At 44.6% G+C, this 22,069-nt stretch overlaps 1 protein-coding gene across 1 annotated transcript in view; it reads right to left on the bottom strand.

Moving 5' to 3' along the window:
* The window catches only part of LOC115122266 (extracellular matrix organizing protein FRAS1-like), a 523,719-nt gene that overhangs the window by 82,752 nt on the left and 418,898 nt on the right, over positions 1–22,069 (bottom strand). Inside the window, 9 exon segments of the mRNA XM_065027018.1 lie at positions 704–844; positions 6,677–6,801; positions 7,707–7,886; positions 9,521–9,640; positions 9,895–10,092; positions 10,454–10,717; positions 15,575–15,731; positions 18,245–18,441; positions 20,586–20,721. Coding sequence (XP_064883090.1) covers positions 704–844; positions 6,677–6,801; positions 7,707–7,886; positions 9,521–9,640; positions 9,895–10,092; positions 10,454–10,717; positions 15,575–15,731; positions 18,245–18,441; positions 20,586–20,721 — 1,518 coding nt within the window.

The following is a 22,069-nucleotide window of genomic DNA, read 5'->3' as shown; positions in this document are numbered from 1 at the left end:
ACAGTAATGACCAGCCAGACAACTTCTCTGTCTAACAGTAATGACCACCCAGTCTACCTCTGTCTAATAGTAATGACCAGCCATTCTACCTCTGTCTAACAGTAATGACCAGCCAGTCTACCTCTGTTTAACAGTAATGACCAGCCAGTCTACCTCTGTGTAACAGTAATGACCAGCCAGTCTACCTCTGTCTAACAGTAATGACCACCCAGTCTACCTCTGTCTAACAGTAATGACCAGCCAGTCTCTCTCTGTCTAACAGTAATGACCAGCCAGTCTACCTCTGTCTAACAGTAATGACCAGCCAGTCTACCTCTGTCTAACAGTAATGACCAGCCAGTCTACCTCTGTCTAACAGTAATGACCAGCCAGTCTACCTCTGTCTAACAGTAATGACCACCCAGTCTACCTCTGTCTAACAGTAATGACCAGCCAGTCTACCTCTGTCTAACAGTAATGACCAGCCAGTCTACCTCTGTCTAACAGTAATGACCAGCCAGTCTACTTCTCTGTCTAACAGTAATGACCAGCCAGCCAACCTCTGTCTAACAGTAATGACCAGCCAGTCTACCTCTGTCTAACAGTAATGACCAGCCAGTCTACCTCTGTCTAATAGTATTAGTGTAATGACCGGCCAGACTACTTCTCTCTCTGTGTATGAGTAGTGAGGTGTGTGTAGTGACTGGACAGTCTGCCAGCCTACCTCTGTGTCAGCGTCGGTGGCCTTCAGTTCAAACTCAGTGATGGTCTTCCTGACCCCCTCCTGAACCCTCATCCCAGGAACCACCAGCAGGGGGAGGGAGTCATCCACCGGCCGGATGGTGATGTAGAACGTCTGGGCAACCTGAAGACACCGTACAGAACACTGTTATCTACCTGAAGACACCGTACAGAACATTGTTATCTACCTAAAGACACCGTACAGAACACTGTTATCTACCTGAAGACACCGTACAGAACACTGTTATCTACCTGAAGACACCGTACAGAACACTGTTATCTACCTAAAGACACCTGTTATATACTTAAAGACACCTGTTATCTACCTAAAGACACCGTACAGAACACTGTTATCTACCTGAAGACACCGTACAGAACACTGTTATCTACCTGAAGACACCGTACAGAACACTGTTATCTACCTAAAGACACCGTACAGAACACTGTTATCTACCTAAAGACACCGTACAGAACACTGTTATCTACCTAAAGACACCTGTTATATACTTAAAGACACCTGTTATCTACCTAAAGACACCGTACAGAACACTGTTATCTACCTGAAGACACCGTACAGAACACTGTTATCTACCTGAAGACACCGTACAGAACACTGTTATCTACCTGAAGACACCGTACAGAACACTGTTATCTACCTAAAGACACCGTACAGAACACTGTTATCTACCTGAAGACACCGTACAGAACACTGTTATCTACCTGAAGACACCGTACAGAACACTGTTATCTACCTGAAGACACCGTACAGAACACTGTTATCTACCTGAAGACACCGTACAGAACACTGTTATCTACCTGAAGACACCGTACAGAACACTGTTATCTACCTAAAGACACCGTACAGAACACTGTTATCTACCTAAAGACACCGTACAGAACACTGTTATCTACCTGAAGACACCGTACAGAACACTGTTATCTACCTGAAGACACCGTACAGAACACTGTTATCTACCTAAAGACACCGTACAGAACACTGTTATCTACCTGAAGACACCGTACAGAACACTGTTATCTACCTGAAGACACCGTACAGAACACTGTTATCTACCTAGACACCATACAGCACACTGTTATCTACCTGAAGTTAATACAGGTAGTTGCTGGTAGACAGTAAATATTATTAGCAAGGCATTACAGAGGGTAGCGAGTACAGCCCAGTACATCACTGGGGCCTTAGCTCCCTGCCATCCAGGACCTCTATACCAGGCGGTGTTCACCCAAACAATACACTGTTCTCTCTGCTACTGCAAGGCAAGCAGTACCGGTGCACAAGGTCTGGACCCTGAACAGGACCCTGAACAGGACCCTGAACTCTCTTGCATTGACTCTATGCACACACACACACACACACACACATTCATACTCACCACATATGCTGCTGCTACTGTCTATTATCTATCATGTTGCCATGCCACTTTAAGGGGTAAAGTAAATATACCTCCAGTATGTACAGTGCCTTGGGAAAGTATTCGGCCCCCTTGAACTTTGCGACCTTTTGCCACATTTCAGGCTTCAAACATAAAGATATAAAACTGTATTTTTTTGTGAAGAATCAACAACAAGTGGGACACAATCATGAAGTGGAACGACATTTATTGGATATTTCAAACTTTTTTAACAAATCAAAAACTGAAAAATTGGGCGTGCAAAATTATTCAGCCCCTTTACTTTCAGTGCAGCAAACTCTCTCCAGAAGTTCAGTGAGGATCTCTGAATGATCCAATGTTGACCTAAATGACTAATGATGATAAATACAATCCACCTGTGTGTAATCAAGTCTCCGTATAAATGCACCTGCACTGTGATAGTCTCAGAGGTCCGTTAAAAGCTCAGAGAGCATCATGAAGAACAAGGAACACACCAGGCAGGTCCGAGATACTGTTGTGAAGAAGTGTAAAGCCGGATTTGGATACAAAAAGATTTCCCAATCTTTAAACATCCCAAGGAGCACTGTGCAAGCGATAATATTGAAATGGAAGGAGTATCAGACCACTGCAAATCTACCAAGACCTGGCCGTCCCTCTAAACTTTCAGCTCATACAAGGAGAAGACTGATCAGAGATGCAGCCAAGAGGCCCATGATCACTCTGGATGAACTGCAGAGATCTACAGCTGAGGTGGGAGACTCTGTCCATAGGACAACAATCAGTCGTATATTGCACAAATCTGGCCTTTATGGAAGAGTGGCAAGAAGAAAGCCATTTCTTAAAGATATCCATAAAAAGTGTTGTTTAAAGTTTGCCACAAGCCACCTGGGAGACACACCAAACATGTGGAAGAAGGTGCTCTGGTCAGATGAAACCAAAATCGAACTTTTTGGCAACAATGCAAAATGTTATGTTTGGTGTAAAAGCAACACAGCTCATCACCCTGAACACACCCTATCCCCACTGTCAAACATGGTGGTGGCAGCATCATGGTTTGGGCCTGCTTTTCTTCAGCAGGGACAGGGAAGATGGTTAAAATTGATGGGAAGATGGATGGAGCCAAATACAGGACCATTCTGGAAGAGAACCTGATGGAGTCTGCAAAAGACCTGAGACTGGGACGGAGATTTGTCTTCCAACAAGACAATGATCCAAAACATAAAGCAAAATCTACAATGGAATGGTTCAAAAATAAACATATCCAGGTGTTAGAATGGCCAAGTCAAAGTCCAGACCTGAATCCAATCGAGAATCTGTGGAAAGAACTGAAAACTGCTGTTCACAAATGCTCTCCATCCAACCTCACTAAGCTCGAGCTGTTTTGCAAGGAGGAATGGGAAAAAATTTCAGTCTCTCGATGTGCAAAACTGATAGAGACATACCCCAAGCGACTTACAGCTGTAATCGCAGCAAAAGGTGGCGCTACAAAGTATTAACTTAAGGGGGCTGAATAATTTTGCACGCCCAATTTTTCAGTTTTTGATTTGTTAAAAAAGTTTGAAATATCCAATAAATGTTGTTCCACTTCATGATTGTGTCCCACTTGTTGTTGATTCTTCACAAAAAAATACAGTTTTATATATTTATGTTTGAAGCCTGAAATGTGGCAAAAGGTCTCAAAGTTCAAGGGGGCCGAATACTTTCGCAAGGCACTGTACCTCAATTACCTCGTACAACTGCACATCGACTCGGTACTGGTAATCCCTGTATATAGCCATGTTATTTTTAGTCATTATTTTTGTTTGTTATTTCACTGTGTATTTATTGTCAATATGTCAATATTTCTCTCTCTCTGTGTCTCTCTCTCTGTTTATCTGTCTTTCTGTTTCTCTGTCTCTCTGTTTCTCTGTCTCTTTCTCTCTCTCTGTCTCTCTGTTTCTCTCTCTCTCTCTCTGTCTCTCTCTCTGTTTCTGTCTCTCTGTCTCTCTGTTTCTCTCTCGCTCTCTCTGTTTCTCTCTGTCTCTCTCTCTCTCTGTCTCTGTGTTTCTCTCTCTCTCTGTTTCTCTCTCTGTCTCTCTGTTTCTCTCTCTGTCTCTCTGTTTCTCTCTCTGTCTCTCTGTTTCTCTCTCTCTCTGTTTCTCTCTCTGTCTCTCTGTTTCTCTCTCTGTCTGTTTCTCACTCTCTGTCTCTGTGTTTCTCTCTCTCTCTGTTTCTCTCTCTGTCTCTCACTCTCTGTCTCTCTGTTTCTCTCTCTGTCTCTCTGTTTCTCTCTCTGTCTGTTTCTCACTCTCTGTCTCTCTGTTTCTCTCTCTGTCTCTCTGTTTCTCTCTCTGTCTGTTTCTCACTCTCTGTCTCTCTGTTTCTCTCTCTCTCTGTCTTTCTGTTTCTCTGTCTCTGTTTCTCTCTCTCTGTCTCTCTGTTTCTCTCTCTCTGTGTCTCTGTCTCTCTGTTTTCTCTCTCTCTGTCTCTCTGTTTCTCTCTCTGTCTCTCTCTCTGTTTCTCTCTCTGTTTCTCTCTCTCTGTCTCTCTGTTTCTCTCTCTCTGTCTCTCTGTTTCTCTCTCTGTCTCTCTGTTTCTCTCTCTCTCTCTGTTTCTCTCTCTCTGTCTCTCTGTTTCTCTCTCTCTCTGTCTCTCTGTTTCTCTCTCTGTCTCTGTTTCTCTCTCTGTCTGTTTCTCACTCTCTGTCTCTCTGTTTCTCTCTCTCTCTTTCTCTACACCTTGTGTCTACGAAGCAGGTGACAAATAACATTTGAATTTTGATCCTTGTTTGCAACATTTTTCAAAGAAGTTGCTCTGAGGCCATGCAGAACATTGAAGTTGCTCTGAGGCCATGCAGAACATTGAAGTTGCTCTGAGGCCATGCAGAACATTGAAGTTGCTCTGAGGCCATGCAGAACATTGAAGTTGCTCTGAGGCCATGCAGAACATTGTATCTTGTTTCACAGTAACCTACTGCACAGTGTTTTAAAACAGAGAATGATATGTGAAACCTCAGGGCCACCCATGCAAACATTTATTTTTTAACTAGGCAAGTCAGTTAAGAATAAATTCTTATTTTCAATGACGGTCTAGGAACAGTGGGGTTAACTGCCTTGTTCAGGGGGCAGAACAACAGATTTGTACCTTGTCAGCTCAGGGATTTGATCTTGCAACCTTTTGGTTACTAGTCCAACGCTCTAATTACTAGGCTACGCTGCCACCCCAAACATACACAGAATGACCTCAGGGCAACCATCACAACATCCACAGAATGACCTCAGGGCCACCACCACAACATACACAGAATGACCTCAGGGCCACCATCACAACATACACAGAATGACCTCAGGGCCACCCATCACAACATCCACAGAATGACCTCAGGGCCACCCATCACAACATACACAGAATGACCTCAGGGCAACCACCACAACATCCACAGAATGACCTCAGGGCCACCCATCACAACATACACAGAATGACCTCAGGGCCACCCACCACAACATCCACAGAATGACCTCAGGGCCACCCATCACAACATACACAGAATGACCTCAGGGCCACCCATCACAACATACACAGAATGACCTCAGGGCCACCCATCACAACATACACAGAATGACCTCAGGGCCACCCATCACAACATACACAGAATGACCTCAGGGCCACCCATCACAACATACACAGAATGACCTCAGGGTCACCCACCACAACATCCACAGAAAACATAGAGCAGCAATCATATCCTGGTGGGCACAGTAGTGGGATCTGATTGGATGATCTCATACTTTACATGCAAACATCCTGATCAAATGTTTAGGACGCAAAACCAACTGAACAGAATGGACCTGCAGATCCACACAGTGGTCAGCCAATAGTGACACGGCCCGATAACCTGTTACACACAGAGGTCAGCCAATAGCGACACGGCCCGATAACCTGTTACACACAGAGGTCAGCCAATAGTGACACGGCCCGATAACCTGTTACACACAGAGGTCAGCCAATAGCGACACGGCCCGATAACCTGTTACACACAGAGGTCAGCCAATAGTGACACGGCCCGATAACCTGTTACACACAGAGGTCAGCCAATAGCGACACGGCCCGATAACCTGTTACACACAGAGGTCAGCCAATAGCGAAACGGCCCGATAACCTGTTACACACAGAGGTCAGCCAATAGTGACACGGCCCGATAACCTGTTACACACAGAGGTCAGCCAATAGTGACACGGCCGATAACCTGTTACACACAGAGGTCAGCCAATAGTGACACGGCCCGATAACCTGTTACACACAGAGGTCAGCCAATAGCGACACGGCCCGATAACCTGTTACACACAGAGGTCAGCCAATAGCGACACGGCCCGATAACCTGTTACACACAGAGGTCAGCCAATAGTGAAGGCCGGTTGGCTGACTGCTTCTGCTGCTCAATAGGCTGCATTAGAGAGGGACATTATCGATAGTGTGTGTGTGCGTGTGTGTGCGTGCGTGCGTGTGTGTGTGTGAGGATAAAATAACAAAACATGTGTGTGACCATGTGTGTGTGTGTGTGTCCTTGCGTGCACGTGTGTGTGTACCTCGTTAGCGCCGTCAGACACGATGAAGGAGAACTGGTCCGCATGCTTCTCTTCTTCGCTGGTGTGAACATACTGGACACTGCGGGAGGTCAGATCAGCCTGGGAGAAGGACGTGATGCGTGTTCCTGTATCCGTAAGGAAATTAGCATTCATTAGCATTAACAGTTAAAGTTAATGGATGTGTTAGCGTTAGCTTTCTAAACTTTCTTTGAAAATCAACACAGCATATTAATCCACCATTAGCATTGAACTAGCAATGCCAGGGTCGTGGGTTTGATTCCTGCTTGGGTCATATACCAAGTCTGTTGGTATAATGGTATTTACTGATCGCGGCACAGACATCATGTAATCATGTAATCATGTAATCAGTTCCTGGAATATAATGCTATTAGCATTAGATTAGCATTATATTAGCACACTGTAGTGGTAGTTAGCATTGTTCGCTAGCTGACGTCAATTCTGCCCTACAACCCAGTGGTGGAAAAAGTACCCAACTGTCATACTTGAGTAAAAGTAAATATACCTTAGAAAATTACTCAAGTAAAAGTGAAAGTCACCCATTAAAATACTACTTGAGTAAAAGTCTAAAAGCATTTGGTTTTAAATATACTTAAGTATCAAAAGTAAAAGGATAAATAATTTAAAATGACTTGCATTAAGACGGCACAGTGTTATTGTTTTATTTATTTACAGAGAGCCAGGGAGGGGTCTCTAACTCTAACACTCAGACATCATTTACAAACAAAACATTTGTGTTTAGTGAGTCTGTCAGATCAGAGGCAGTAGAGATGACCAGGGATGTTCTGTTGATAAGTATGTGAATTGACAATTTTACTGTCCTGTGTGTGTGTGTGTGTGTGTCTGTATGTGTGTGTGTCCTGTGTGTGTCTGTGTGTGTGTGTCTGTGTGTTTCCACCTGAGCTGGTTGATAGCTCCAGTACAGTACCTCGGTTGTTGGCGGCGTGTTTGTGTGTGTGTGTGTTTCTGTGTGTGTGTCTTTCTGTGTGTGTGTGTGTGTGTGTGTGTGTACCTGGGTTGCTGGCGTGCTCCAGGTGTCCCAGTGCAGTCTGCTTGGTGATGCGATACACCAGTTCTCCAGGCTCACTGTCCTGGTCTGTAGCTGACAGCTGGAGAGTAGTCAGCTTCTTCACTGAGTTCTCATCAACCACCAGACCTTTATTCAGTACCACAGAGGGGGGCAGGTGGTCCTCTAGAGGGATGAGGGAAAGAGGGGAGGGAGGGAGGGAGGGAGGGAGGGGGGGGAGGGAGGGGGAAGGAGATAAGGAGGGAGGGAGGGAGATAGGGAGGGAGGACAGAAAGAAAGAAAGAAAGGGAGGGAGGGAGGGAGGGAGGGAGGGAGGGAGGGAGGGAGGGAGGAAGGAAGGAAGGAAGGAAGGAAGGAAGGAAGGAAGGAAGGAAGGAAGGAAGGAAGGAAGGAAGGAAGGAAGGAAGGAAAGGAAAGGAAAGGAAAGGAAAGGAAAGGAGGAGGGAGGGAGGGAGGGAGGTAGGGAGGGAGGGAGGACAAGTAGGAAAAGGGAAATTAAAACCTGAGGGTGGAAACTGTGTCTCAATAAACCACTGGGAAGCACAAAGCCAAGAACCAGAAGGATGGAGCAAATTGTCAGCCATTGACAGTTTTTGGCGGACTGGACCACTGGACCACTGGCTAAGATTCCAAATGGTGCAGAACCCACTGTTCCACTGTGTTACTACGATAGTCTGTCCTGTGCGTCCCCTACGTCAGATACCACATGCCTAGTACACTGATGAATAAAGACTGGTACATACCTAGTACACTGATGAAGAAAGACTGGTACATACCTAGTACACTGATGAAGAAAGACTGGTACATACCTAGTACACTGATGAAGAGACACTGGTACATACCTAGTACACTGATGAAGAAAGTCTGGTACATACCTAGTACACTGATGAAGAAAGACTGGTACATACCTAGTACACTGATGAAGAGACACTGGTACATACCTAGTACACTGATGAAGAAAGTCTGGTACATACCTAGTACACTGATGAAGAAAGACTGGTACATACCTAGTACACTGGTGAAGAAAGACTGGTACATACCTAGTACACTGATGAAGAGAGACTGGTACCTACCTAGTACACTGATGAAGAAAGACTGGTACATACCTAGTACACTGATGAAGAGAGACTGGTACATACCTAGTACACTGATGAAGAAAGACTGGTACATACCTAGTACACTGATGAAGAAAGACTGGTACATACCTAGTACACTGATGAAGAGAGACTGGTACCTACCTAGTACATTGATGAAGAAATACTGGTACCTACCTAGTACACTGATGAAGAAATATGGGTACATACCTAGTACACTGATGAAGATAGACTGGTACATACCTAGTACACTGATGAAGAAATACTGGTACATACCTAGTACACTGATGAAGAGAGACTGGTACATACCTAGTACACTGATGAAGAAAGACTGGTACCTACCTAGTACACTGATGAATAAAGACTGGTACATACCTAGTACACTGATGAAGAAAGACTGGTACATACCTAGTACACTGATGAAGAGAGACTGGTACATACCTAGTACACTGATGAAGAAAGACTGGTACATACCTAGTACACTGATGAAGAAAGACTGGTACATACCTAGTACACTGATGAAGAAAGACTGGTACATAACTAGTACACTGATGAATAAAGACTGGTACATACCTAGTACACTGATGAAGAAAGACTGGTACCTACCTAGTACACTGATGAATAAAGACTGGTACATACCTAGTACACTGATGAAGAAAGACTGGTACCTACCTAGTACACTGATGAATAAAGACTGGTACATACCTAGTACACTGATGAAGAAAGACTGGTCGATCAGTTTGTTGCCCTCTGGATCCACCAAGTTGAACTTGAAGGAGACGCTCCCTCCTTTCTCTCCCTTCTCATGACTGTACTCCAAAAGACCTGCAACACACACAGGCACACACACACACACACACACACACACACACACACACACACACACACACACACACACACACACACACACACACACACAAAGGGTTAGGGTCAATTCAATATCGTAAATGAATCATAATTCATTTCAAGAACTTTCAAGAACTCTGAGAAAGTCACAGGCCATTTTTCCTTGAAGAATATTGAATAAGTGAAAATGATGAGAGAGCAAGAGATCGAGAGAGAGAGAGAGAGAGAGATACCTTTGTTGACCTCCTCCTGTGTGAAGCTCTTGACAGGTCCTTTAACAGACATCTTGTCCTGTCCTCCTCCTCCTCCTTCTTTAGAAAGCTGTAGTCTTCCTAATGGAAGGTCTTTGGTGAGGATGTACCTCAGCTTCAGGCTATCTGAGTCTGAATCTGATCCCTTCAGGTTCTGTTCAGTAATCTTAGCCGCTGAGCCTGAGGGGAGAATAGGTACAGTAGAAGTCAGGAAACGTCAAAGAAGACAGTAAGACAGCTACATCAGCCTTTCCCAATCTGTTGTGCCAGTATCCCCAAAACTGTACATTTTGACACCGTCTCAGAACTGTAATACCTGACTCAACATGTAATCAACAAGCCCTTTCAGAGTTGAATCAGGTGTGTTCGTACCCAGTCACCATGGAGACATGTGAAGCCTGGCGCAAGACAAAAACCCTGTTTGTCCCTGTCCTTACCTGCGGAAACTGTTTAAGGTCACGCAAGGTCCACACAAACCCAAGAGCGTACCTGCGGAAACTGTTTAAGGTCACACAAGGTCCACACAAACCCAAGAGCGTACCTGCGGCCAGCTGCAGGCCTCTATTCACAGTCATCCTTGGTCCTTCGCTCTTCCTGACGTCTATGGTGAAGGTGAGCCGTCCGGTGGCGACGTGGACGCCGTCGGTCAGAGAGAAGGCGAGCTCGTCACTGCCCCCGCTGGCCGCGTCAGGGGTGTACACCAGAAGCAGGTCCACCACGTCCTGGTAGGTGAACGTGGACCCCTGAGACAGGATCCGACCGTTCTCCAGAGGCTGGGAGTAGAACTGGCGTCTACGCAGCTTACCTGAAAACAGTACCGCGGTGGTACAGAGTAATAATTAATAATGATAGGGGTGTGTCTTGTTTATTTAGCCCTCTTCGTGACACTCAAATACACTTTACATAAGGCAAGCAAAAAACAAAAGGTAGATAGATGAAATAACTAAAAGTAGATGGGGTCACATATCTTCCTCACTGGAAGGTCTTGAATCCCGGCACTGTGAGACCCGGCACCTGCGTACCAGCGTATGTGCATCGATGATGAATGTGTTTTGCGCTTCGCAACGTCGTTTAGCAGAAGCTGTCTGGCAAGCAGACAGTGGAGAGGACAGTAAAAAGGCCTCGATAGCCTTCATAGGTTTTTAGTTTTATGACGGTGTGACAGGGGCTTTATGGGAGGGTTTATGTTGCTTTTATTGCCTGCTGGTTGTGAAGAATGAGTCGCTGCAGGATCCTGACAGTACAGGGACAGTTAGTGGGACAGATGAAAGGATGGAGGGACAGTTAGTGGGACAGATGGAAGGATGGAGGGAGAGTTAGACGTTAGAATGGAGAGATGGAGGGACAGTTAGACGGTAGAATGGAGAGATGGAGGGAGAGTTAGACGGTAGAATGGAGAGATGGAGGGAGAGTTAGAGGGTAGAATGGAGAGATGGAGGGAGAGTTAGAGGGTAGAATGGAGAGATGGAGGGAGAGTTAGACGGTAGAATGGAGAGATGGAGGGAGAGTTAGAGGGTAGAATGGAGAGATGAAGGGAGAGTGAGAGGGAGGGATGGATGGAGGGAGAATTAGATGGTAGAATGGAGAGATGGAGGGAGAGTTAGACGGTAGAATGGAGAGATGGAGGGAGAATTAGAGGGAAGGATGGAGGGAGAGTTAGACGGTAGAATGGAGAGATGGAGGGAGAATTAGAGGAAAGGATGGAGGGAGAGTTAGACGGTAGAATGGAGAGATGGAGGGAGAATTAGAGGGTAGAATGGAGAGATGGAGGGAGAATTAGAGGGAAGGATGGAGGGAGAGTTAGACGGTAGAATGGAGAGATGGAGGGAGAATTAGAGGAAAGGATGGAGGGAGAATTAGAGGGTAGAATGGAGAGATGGAGGGAGAGTTAGAGGGTAGAATGGAGAGATGGAGGGAGAGTTAGACGGTAGAATGGAGAGATGGAGGGAGAGTTAGAGGAAAGGATGGAGGGAGAATTAGAGGGTAGAATGGAGAGATGGAGGGAGAGTTAGAGGGTAGAATGGAGAGATGGAGGGAGAGTTAGAGGGTAGAATGGAGAGATGGAGGGAGAATTAGAGGAAAGGATGGAGGGAGAATTAGAGGGTAGAATGGAGAGATGGAGGGAGAGTTAGAGGGTAGAATGGAGAGATGGAGGGAGAGTTAGACGGTAGAATGGAGAGATGGAGGGAGAGTTAGACGGTAGAATGGAGAGATGGAGGGAGAATTAGATGGTAGAATGGAGAGATGGAGGGAGAGTTAGACGGTAGAATGGAGAGATGGAGGGAGAATTAGATGGTAGAATGGAGAGATGAAGGGAGAGTGAGAGGGAAGGATGGAGGGAGAGTTAGAGGGTAGAATGGAGGGATGGATGGAGAGTTAGAGGGTAGAATGGAGGGATGGAGGGAGAGTTAGAGGGTAGAATGGAGGGACTGAGGAAGAGATGGAGGGTAGAATGGAGAGATGGAGGGAGAATAAGACGGTAGAATGGAGGGACTGAGGAAGAGATGGAGGGATAGCTAGAGGGATGAATGGAGGGAGAGTTAGAGGGTAGAATGGAGAGATGGAGGGAGAATTAGAGTGTAGAATGGAGGGACTGAGGAAGAGATGGAGGGTAGAATGGAGAGATGGAGGGAGAATTAGACGGTAGAATGGAGAGATGGAGGGAGAATTAGAGTGTAGAATGGAGGGACTGAGGAAGAGATGGAGGGTAGAATGGAGAGATGGAGGGAGAATTAGACGGTAGAATGGAGGGACTGAGGAAGAGATGGAGGGATAGCTAGAGGGATGAATGGAGGGAGAGTTAGAGGGTAGAATGGAGAGATGGAGGGAGAATTAGAGGAAAGGATGGAGGGACAGTTAGACGGTAGAATGGAGAGATGGAGGGAGAATTAGATGGTAGAATGGAGGGACTGAGGAAGAGATGGAGGGTAGAATGGAGAGATGGAGGGAGAATTAGATGGTAGAATGGAGGGACTGAGGAAGAGATGGAGGGAGAGTTAGAGGGTAGAATGGAGAGATGGAGGGAGAGTGAGAGGGAGGGATGGATGGAGGGAGAGTGAGAGGGAGGGATGGAGAGATGGAGGGAGAGTTAGACGGTAGAATGGAGAGATGGAGGGAGAATTAGATGGTAGAATGGAGGGACTGAGGAAGAGATGGAGGGATAGCTAGAGGGATGAATGGAGGGAGAGTTAGAGGGTAGAATGGAGAGATGGAGGGACAGTTAGATGGGAGAGTGAGAGGGAGGGATGGATGGAGGGAGAATTAGATGGTAGAATGGAGAGATGGAGAGTGAGAGGGAGGGATGGATGGAGGGAGAATTAGAGGGTAGAATGGAGAGATGGAGGGAGAATTAGACGGTAGAATGGAGAGATGGAGGGACAGTTAGATGGGAGAGTGAGAGGGAGGGATGGATGGAGGGAGAATTAGATGGTAGAATGGAGAGATGGAGAGTGAGAGGGAGGGATGGATGGAGGGAGAATTAGATGGTAGAATGGAGAGATGGAGGGAGAATTAGATGGTAGAATGGAGAGATGGAGGGAGAATTAGATGGTAGAATGGAGAGATGGAGAGTGAGAGGGAGGGATGGATGGAGGGAGAATTAGATGGTAGAATGGAGAGATGGAGAGTGAGAGGGAGGGATGGATGGAGGGAGAATTAGATGGTAGAATGGAGAGATGGAGGGAGAATTAGATGGTAGAATGGAGGGACTGAGGAAGAGATGGAGGGATAGCTAGAGGGATGAATGGAGGGAGAGTTAGAGGGTAGAATGGAGAGATGGAGGGAGAATTAGACGGTAGAATGGAGAGATGGAGGGATAAATAGAGGGTAGAATGGAGAGATGGAGGGACAGTTAGATGGGAGAGTGAGAGGGAGGGATGGATGGAGGGAGAATTAGATGGTAGAATGGAGAGATGGAGAGTGAGAGGGAGGGATGGATGGAGGGAGAATTAGATGGTAGAATGGAGAGATGGAGGGAGAATTAGATGGTAGAATGGAGAGATGGAGGGAGAATTAGATGGTAGAATGGAGGGACTGAGGAAGAGATGGAGGGATAGCTAGAGGGATGAATGGAGGGAGAGTTAGAGGGTAGAATGGAGAGATGGAGGGAGAATTAGAGGGTAGAATGGAGAGATGGAGGGAGAATTAGAGGTTAGAATGGAGAGATGGAGGGAGAATTAGAGGGTAGAATGGAGAGATGGAGGGATAAATAGAGGTTAGAATGGAGAGATGGAGGGAGAATTAGAGGGTAGAATGGAGAGATGGAGGGAGAGTTAGAGGGTAGAATGGAGAGATGGAGGGAGAGTTAGAGGGTAGAATGGAGAGATGGAGGGACAGTTAGAGGGTAGAATGGAGAGATGGAGGGAGAGTTAGAGGGTAGAATGGAGAGATGGAGGGAGAGTTAGAGGGTAGAATGGAGAGACTGAGGGAGAGTTAGAGGGTAGAATGGAGAGATGGAGGGAGAGTTAGAGGGAAGGATGGAGGGAGAGTTAGAGGGTAGAATGGAGAGATGGAGGGATAAATAGAGGGTAGAATGGAGAGATGGAGGGAGAGTTAGAGGGTAGAATGGAGAGATGGAGGGAGAGTTAGAGGGTAGAATGGAGAGATGGAGGGAGAGTTAGAGGGTAGAATGGAGAGATGGAGGGATAAATAGAGGTTAGAATGGAGAGATGGAGGGAGAATTAGAGGGTAGAATGGAGAGATGGAGGGAGAGTTAGAGGGTAGAATGGAGAGATGGAGGGAGAGTTAGAGGGAAGGATGGAGGGAGAGTTAGAGGGTAGAATGGAGAGATGGAGGGATAAATAGAGGGTAGAATGGAGAGATGGAGGGAGAGTTAGAGGGTAGAATGGAGAGATGGAGGGAGAATTAGAGGGTAGAATGGAGAGATGGAGGGATAAATAGAGGGTAGAATGGAGAGATGATGGAGGGAGAGTTAGAGGGTAGAAATGAGAGATGGAGGGAGAGTTAGAGGGTAGAATGGAGAGATGGAGGGAGAGTTAGAGGGTAGAATGGAGAGATGGAGGGAGAGTTAGAGGGTAGAATGGAGAGATGGAGGGAGAATTAGAGGGTAGAATGGAGAGATGGAGGGAGAATTAGAGGGAAGGATGGAGAGATGGAGGGAGAGTTAGAGGGTAGAATGGAGAGATGGAGGGAGAGTTAGAGGGTAGAATGGAGAGATGGAGGGAGAGTTAGAGGGTAGAATGGAGAGATGGAGGGAGAATTAGAGGGATGGATGGAGGGAGAGTTAGACGGTAGAATGGAGAGATGGAGGGAGAGTGAGAGGGTAGAATGGAGAGATGGAGGGATAAATAGAGGTTAGAATGGAGAGATGGAGGGAGAATTAGAGGGAAGGATGGAGGGAGAGTTAGAGGGTAGAATGGAGGGGCCGAGGGAGAGTTAGAGGGATGGATGGATGGATGGAGGGAGAGTTAGAGGGATGGATGGAGGCAGGGAGAATTAAAGGGAGGGATGGAGGGAGAGTTAGAGGGATGGAGGGATGGAGGGAGGGAGAGTTAGAGGGATGGTGGGATGGATAGAGGCAGGGAGAATTAAAGGGAGGGATGGAGGGAGACTTAGAGGTCAAGTAGTGGACTGGAGAGAGAGGAGCAGCATTTGACACTGACTGTCAGGCTGTTAGAGTTAAAGTGTGTGTGTGTCCCCATACCGTAGGCAGGTTGCTTGGTGACGGTGATGATGATGTCGTTGTCTGGTGTGTCCTGGTCCAGGACGTTGAGAGAGGAGTTAGTGATGACCACTCCTGAGTTCTGCTCCACCTGGACTCTGGACACTGATACCACCGGCTCCATCTCCTCTTTAGTCTGCTGCAGGAACACACACACACACACACACACACACACACACACACACACACACACACACACACACACACACACACACACACACACAGGTGTAAAGTTTAGCATACACACATGCAAGAAAACATACACACAAGGCTCAGGGTGGCAGGTAGCCTAGTGGTTAAAGGGTTGGACTAGTAACTGAAAGGTTGCAAGATTGAATCCACTGAGCTGACAAGGTAAACATCTGTCATTCTGCCCCTGAACAAGGTAATTAACACAATGTTTATAGGCCGTCATTGTAAAAAAGAATTTGTTCTTAACTGACTTACCGAGTTAAATAAAAAAATAAAAAATAATCATCACCTCAGGTGCCCTAGCAGACAAAGGGATGCATTTTTATGCAGATTAAAAATACATACAAATAAATGTATGGACAATAAAATCCTGGTGTAGTTATCACAGAACAATAAAATCCTGGTGTAGTTATCACAGAACAATACAATCCTGGTGTAGTTATCACAGGACAATAAAATCCTGGTGTAGTTATCACAGGACAATACAATCCTGGTGTAGTTATCACAGAACAATACAATCCTGGTGTAGTTATCACAGAACAATACAATCCTGGTGTAGTTATCACAGAACAATACAATCCTGGTGTAGTTATCACAGAACAATACAATCCTGGTGTAGTTATCACAGGACAATAAAATCCTGGTGTAGTTATCACAGAACAATAAAATCCTGGTGTAGTTATCACAGAACAATAAAATCCTGGTGTAGTTATCACAGGACAATAAAATCCTGGTGTAGTTATCACAGAACAATAAAATCCTGGTGTAGTTATCACAGAACAATAAAATCCTGGTGTAGTTATCACAGAACAATAAAATCCTGGTGTAGTTATCACAGAACAATAAAATCCTGGTGTAGTTATCACAGGACAATAAAATCCTGGTGTAGTTATCACAGAACAATACAATCCTGGTGTAGTTATCACAGAACAATAAAATCCTGGTGTAGTTATCACAGAACAATAAAATCCTGGTGTAGTTATCACAGGACAATAAAATCCTGGTGTAGTTATCACAGAACAATAAAATCCTGGTGTAGTTATCACAGAACAATAAAATCCTGGTGTAGTTATCACAGAACAATAAAATCCTGGTGTAGTTATCACAGGACAATAAAATCCTGGTGTAGTTATCACAGAACAATAAATCCCTCAACCTTGTCTGAAAGATTTTCCTTTGTGAACTCTGCAATACGTTAAGAGTTAATTATATTTATATAATAACATAGTATTTGTATAAATACACAACATACATCTTTAAAATATGTGTAAAATTAAGCATGCTGATAGGATGGATTTTCAGTCTTTGCATTCATAGATCCATTCATGAATCTCAATGTATCAAACCAAGTAACAGGTCTGCTGTGTGTCTTAAGGATTGTAGCTTTAATAATTATGTCTACCAGTATATCTGTAGTAGTATTGTCTACCAGTATATCTGTAGTAGTATTGTCTACCAGTATATCTGTAGTAGTAGTAGTAGTAGTATTGTCTACTAGTATATCACTGATGTAGTAGTAGTAGTAGTAGTATTGTCTACCAGTATATCAGTGATATAGTAGTAGTAGTAGTATTGTCTACCAGTATATCACTGATGTAGTAGTAGTAGTAGTATTGTCTACCAGTATATATCTGATATAGTAGTAGTAGTAGTAGTAGTAGTAGTATTGTCTACCAGTATATCACTGATATAGTAGTAGTAGTAGTAGTATTGTCTACCAGTATATCACTGATGTAGTAGTAGTAGTATTGTCTACCAGTATATCTCTGATATAGTAGTAGTAGTAGTAGTAGTAGTAGTACTATTGTCTACCAGTATATCACTGATGTAGTAGTAGTAGTAGTAGTAGTAGTAGTAGTAGTAGTATTGTCAACCAGTATATCACTGATGTAGTAGTAGTAGTATTGTCTACCAGTATATCACTGATGTAGTAGTAGTAGTAGTAGTAGTAGTATTGTCTACCAGTATATCACTGATGTAGTAGTAGTAGTATTGTCTACCAGTATATCTATGTTGACATTGAAGGCCTCTGTCTGACTGGACCCATCACTGATGTAGTAGTAGTAGTAGTAGTAGTAGTAGTATTGTCTACCAGTATATCTATGTTGACATTGAAGGCCTCTGTCTGACTGGACCCATCACTGATGTAGTAGTAGTAGTAGTAGTAGTAGTAGTAGTAGTAGTAGTATTGTCTACCAGTATATCTATGTTGACATTGAAGGCCTCTGTCTGACTGGACCCATCACTGATGTAGTAGTAGTAGTAGTAGTAGTAGTAGTAGTAGTAGTAGTATTGTCTACCAGTATATCTATGTTGACATTGAAGGCATCTGTCTGACTGGACCCATCACTGATGTAGTAGTAGTAGTAGTATTGTCTACCAGTATATCTAAGTTGACATTGAAGGCATCTGTCTGACTGGACCCATCACTGATGTAGTAGTAGTAGTAGTATTGTCTACCAGTATATCTATGTTGACATTGAAGGCCTCTGTCTGACTGGACCCATCACTGATGTAGAAGGAGAAGGTGTCCTGGTAGTGGTGCTCCGTGTTCTGGACGTTCTGAACGTAGAAGATGTGGTCAGTGGTCAGGTCGTCCACGGAGAAGGGAACCTCTGGACTGATGACCAGGGTATTTGAACCGCCCAACGAGCCCACTGGGAGACAAGAGGACGAAACCAGAATGGGAAGTGAGATCTCACTTCAGAAACATCCAAGACTGATGACATCATGTAGAAATACTACAGGCTAATAGATATTAATTTCTATGTCAACAGGGGACTGATGACATCATGTAGAACTACTACAGGCTAATAGATATTCATTTCTATGTCAACAGGGGACTGATGACATCATGTAGAACTACTACAGGCTAATAGATATTCATTTCTATGTCAACAGGGGACTGATGACATCATGTAGAAATACTACAGGATAATAGATATTCATTTCTATGTCAACAGGGGACTGATGACATCACGTAGAACTACTACAGGCTAATAGATATTCATTTCTATGTCAACAGGGGACTGATGACATCATGTAGAACTACTACAGGCTAATAGATATTCATTTCTATGTCAACAGGGGACTGATGACATCATGTAGAAATACTACAGGCTAATAGATATTCATTTCTATGTCAACAGGGGACTGATGACATCATGTAGAAATACTACAGGCTAATAGATATTCATTTCTATGTCAACAGGGGACTGATGACATCATGTAGAAATACTACAGGCTAATAGATATTCATTTCTATGTCAACAGGGGACTGATGACATCATGTAGAAATACTACAGGCTAATAGATATTCATTTCTATGTCAACAGGGGACTGATGACATCACGTAGAAATACTACAGGCTAATATATATTCATTTCTATGTCAACAGGGGACTGATGACATCATGTAGAAATACTACAGGCTAATAGATATTCATTTCTATGTCAACAGGGGACTGATGACACATCAGGCTAATAGAATTCACTATGTACAGGCTAATAGATATTCATTTCTATGTCAACAGGGGACTGATGACATCATGTAGAAATACTACAGGCTAATAGATATTCATTTCTATGTCAACAGGGGACTGATGACATCATGTAGAAATACTACAGGCTAATAGATATTCATTTTTATTTCAATGGGGGAATTCTCAGGAGGAGACAACGTAACTGAAGACCAGTTCTTCGGGCTAATCTCACATCACGGATGAAAAACGGAGTTTACTTTGCAGTATAAAGACTTTTCTGCAGGCCTCCTTCCACTGTCATCAGTGTTGTTTCATATGTCTGTAGGTACTGTATTACTGTACCTCTGCTTATATTCACACTGCTCTGCCCAGGACAACTGGCCCTTATGGGAAATATAGGTTTATTACATTGAATTCATCTCTTTCTCTCTCTCTCTCTCTCTCTCACTTTCTCTCTCGCTCTCATTCTCTCTATCTCTCTCGCTCTCATTCTCTCTCTCTCACTCTCATTCTCTCTCTCTCATTCTCTCTCTCTCTCTCTCTCTCTCATTCTCTCTCTCTCTCATTCTCTCTCTCTCTCTCTCTCTCTCTCTCTCTCTCTCTCTCTCCTCTCTCCCTCTCTCTTGCTCTCACTCTCTCACTTTCTCTCTCTCTCCCTCTTGCTCTCACTCTCTCACTTTCTCTCTCTCTCACTTTCTCTCTCTCTTGCTCTCAATTCAATTCAATTTAAGGGTTTTATTGGCATGAGAAACATATGTTTACATTGCCAAAGCAAGTAAAATTGTTAATAAACAAAAGTGATTAAAAAAATGAACATCACAAAAAATGAACAGTAAATATTACACTCAAAAATCTTCCAAAATACATTTCAAATGTCATATTATATCTATATACGGTGTTAGAATGATGTGCAGATGCTCTCTCTCTCACACTCACTCTCTCTCTCACACTCACTCTCTCACACTCTCAGGATCTAAGGCTTTATATTGTAGATGTCACCAGACCACTGAAGAACCAGGCGGTAAATATCTCCACTAGGGAGGTCTGCTGTCAAGATGTTCCACTATGTAGTATATTACTGATATGCAGAGTGTACCCCCCCCCACACACACACACACACCCACCCACCCACCCCCACACACACACGCTCACCCCCCCCCCACACACACACCCACCCACCCCCCACACACACACACACACCCCCACCCCCCCCACACCCCCCCCACCCCACACACACACACACACACCCCACCCCCCCCACACACGCTCACCCACCCCCCCCCACACACACACACACCCACCCACCCCCCACACACACACCTCTTCGTCTCGTGTTCTCAATGAAGCCATATTTGGGCGAGCTGATCATCCACACCAGCAGGTCCTTCTTGGGTGTGTCCAGATCTGATACAATGATGTGATTGGTTGACAGCTGGACTCTTCCTCCTTCCTGGACCTAGATATACATAAAATAGAAAGTTGCAGAAGATCTCAGTATGCAGATACAGCACTTCTAGGACAACTGGGATGAAATCAACAACAAACTAGAATGATCCAAACACACCAAGACAGTCGTGAAGAGGGAACGACAAAGACAATTCCTCCTCAGGAAACTAAAAAGATTTGGCACGTGTCCTGAGATCCTCAAAAGGTTCTACAGCTGCAACATCGAGAGCATCCTGACTGGTTGCATCACTGCCCGGTAGGGCAAATGCTCGTCCTACGACCGCAAGACACTACAGAGGGTAGTACGTACGGCCCAGTACATCACTGGGGCAAAGCTGCCTGGCATCAAGGACCTCTACACCAGGCGGTGTCAGAGGAAGGCCCAGCCACCCCAGTCACCCCAGTCATAGACCGTTCTCTCTACTACCACATGGCAAGCGGTACCAGAGTGCCAAGTCTAGGACCAAAAGGCTTCTCAACAGTTTTTAGCCCCAAGCCATAAGACTCCTGAACAGGTAACCAAATGGCTACATGGACTGTTTGCATTGTGTCCCACCACCCGCTAACCCCTCTTTTACACTACTGCTACTCTCTGTTCATCATATCTGCATAGTCACTTTAACCATATCTACATGTACATACTACCTCAATAAGCCTGACTAACAGGTGTCTGTATGTAGCCTCGCTACTTTTATAGCCTCGCTACTGTTAGTTTCAAATGTCTTTTTACTGTTGCTTTATTTCTTTACTTACCTACACACACACACACACACACACACACACACACACACACACACACACACACACACACACACACACACACACACAAATGTTTCGCACTATTGGTTAGAGCCTTTAAGTAAGCATTTCACTGTTGTATTCGGCGCACTTGACAAATAATTTGATTTGATTTGAAATTACCCCTAGATAGCAACTGATCTTTATAGTTAGGATTGTGAAAGGTAACTCTGATCACAGATCAGTCACTAAGATCTTTACAGTAAGGATTGTGGAAGGTAACTCTGATCACAGATCAGTCACTAAGATCTTTACAGTAAGGATTGTGGAAGGTAACTCTGATCACAGATCAGTCACTAAGATCTTTACAGTAAGGATTGTGGAAGGTAACTCTGATCACAGATCAGTCACTAAGATCTTTACAGTAAGGATTGTGAAAGGTAACTCTGATCACAGATCAGTCACTAAGATCTTTACAGTAAGGATTGTGGAAGGTAACTCTGATCACAGATCAGTCACTAAGATCTTTACAGTGAGGATTGTGGAAGGTAACATGCAACATCCACCCCAGGACTATTTCTATTATATCATGTAGTACAGCATGGCCTGCCAGTCCATGT

Source organism: Oncorhynchus nerka, linkage group LG13 (genome assembly GCF_034236695.1).
Source record: "Oncorhynchus nerka isolate Pitt River linkage group LG13, Oner_Uvic_2.0, whole genome shotgun sequence".
Classification (NCBI taxonomy): Eukaryota; Metazoa; Chordata; class Actinopteri; order Salmoniformes; family Salmonidae; genus Oncorhynchus; species Oncorhynchus nerka.
This window is presented reverse-complemented; position numbering and strand designations above follow the sequence as displayed.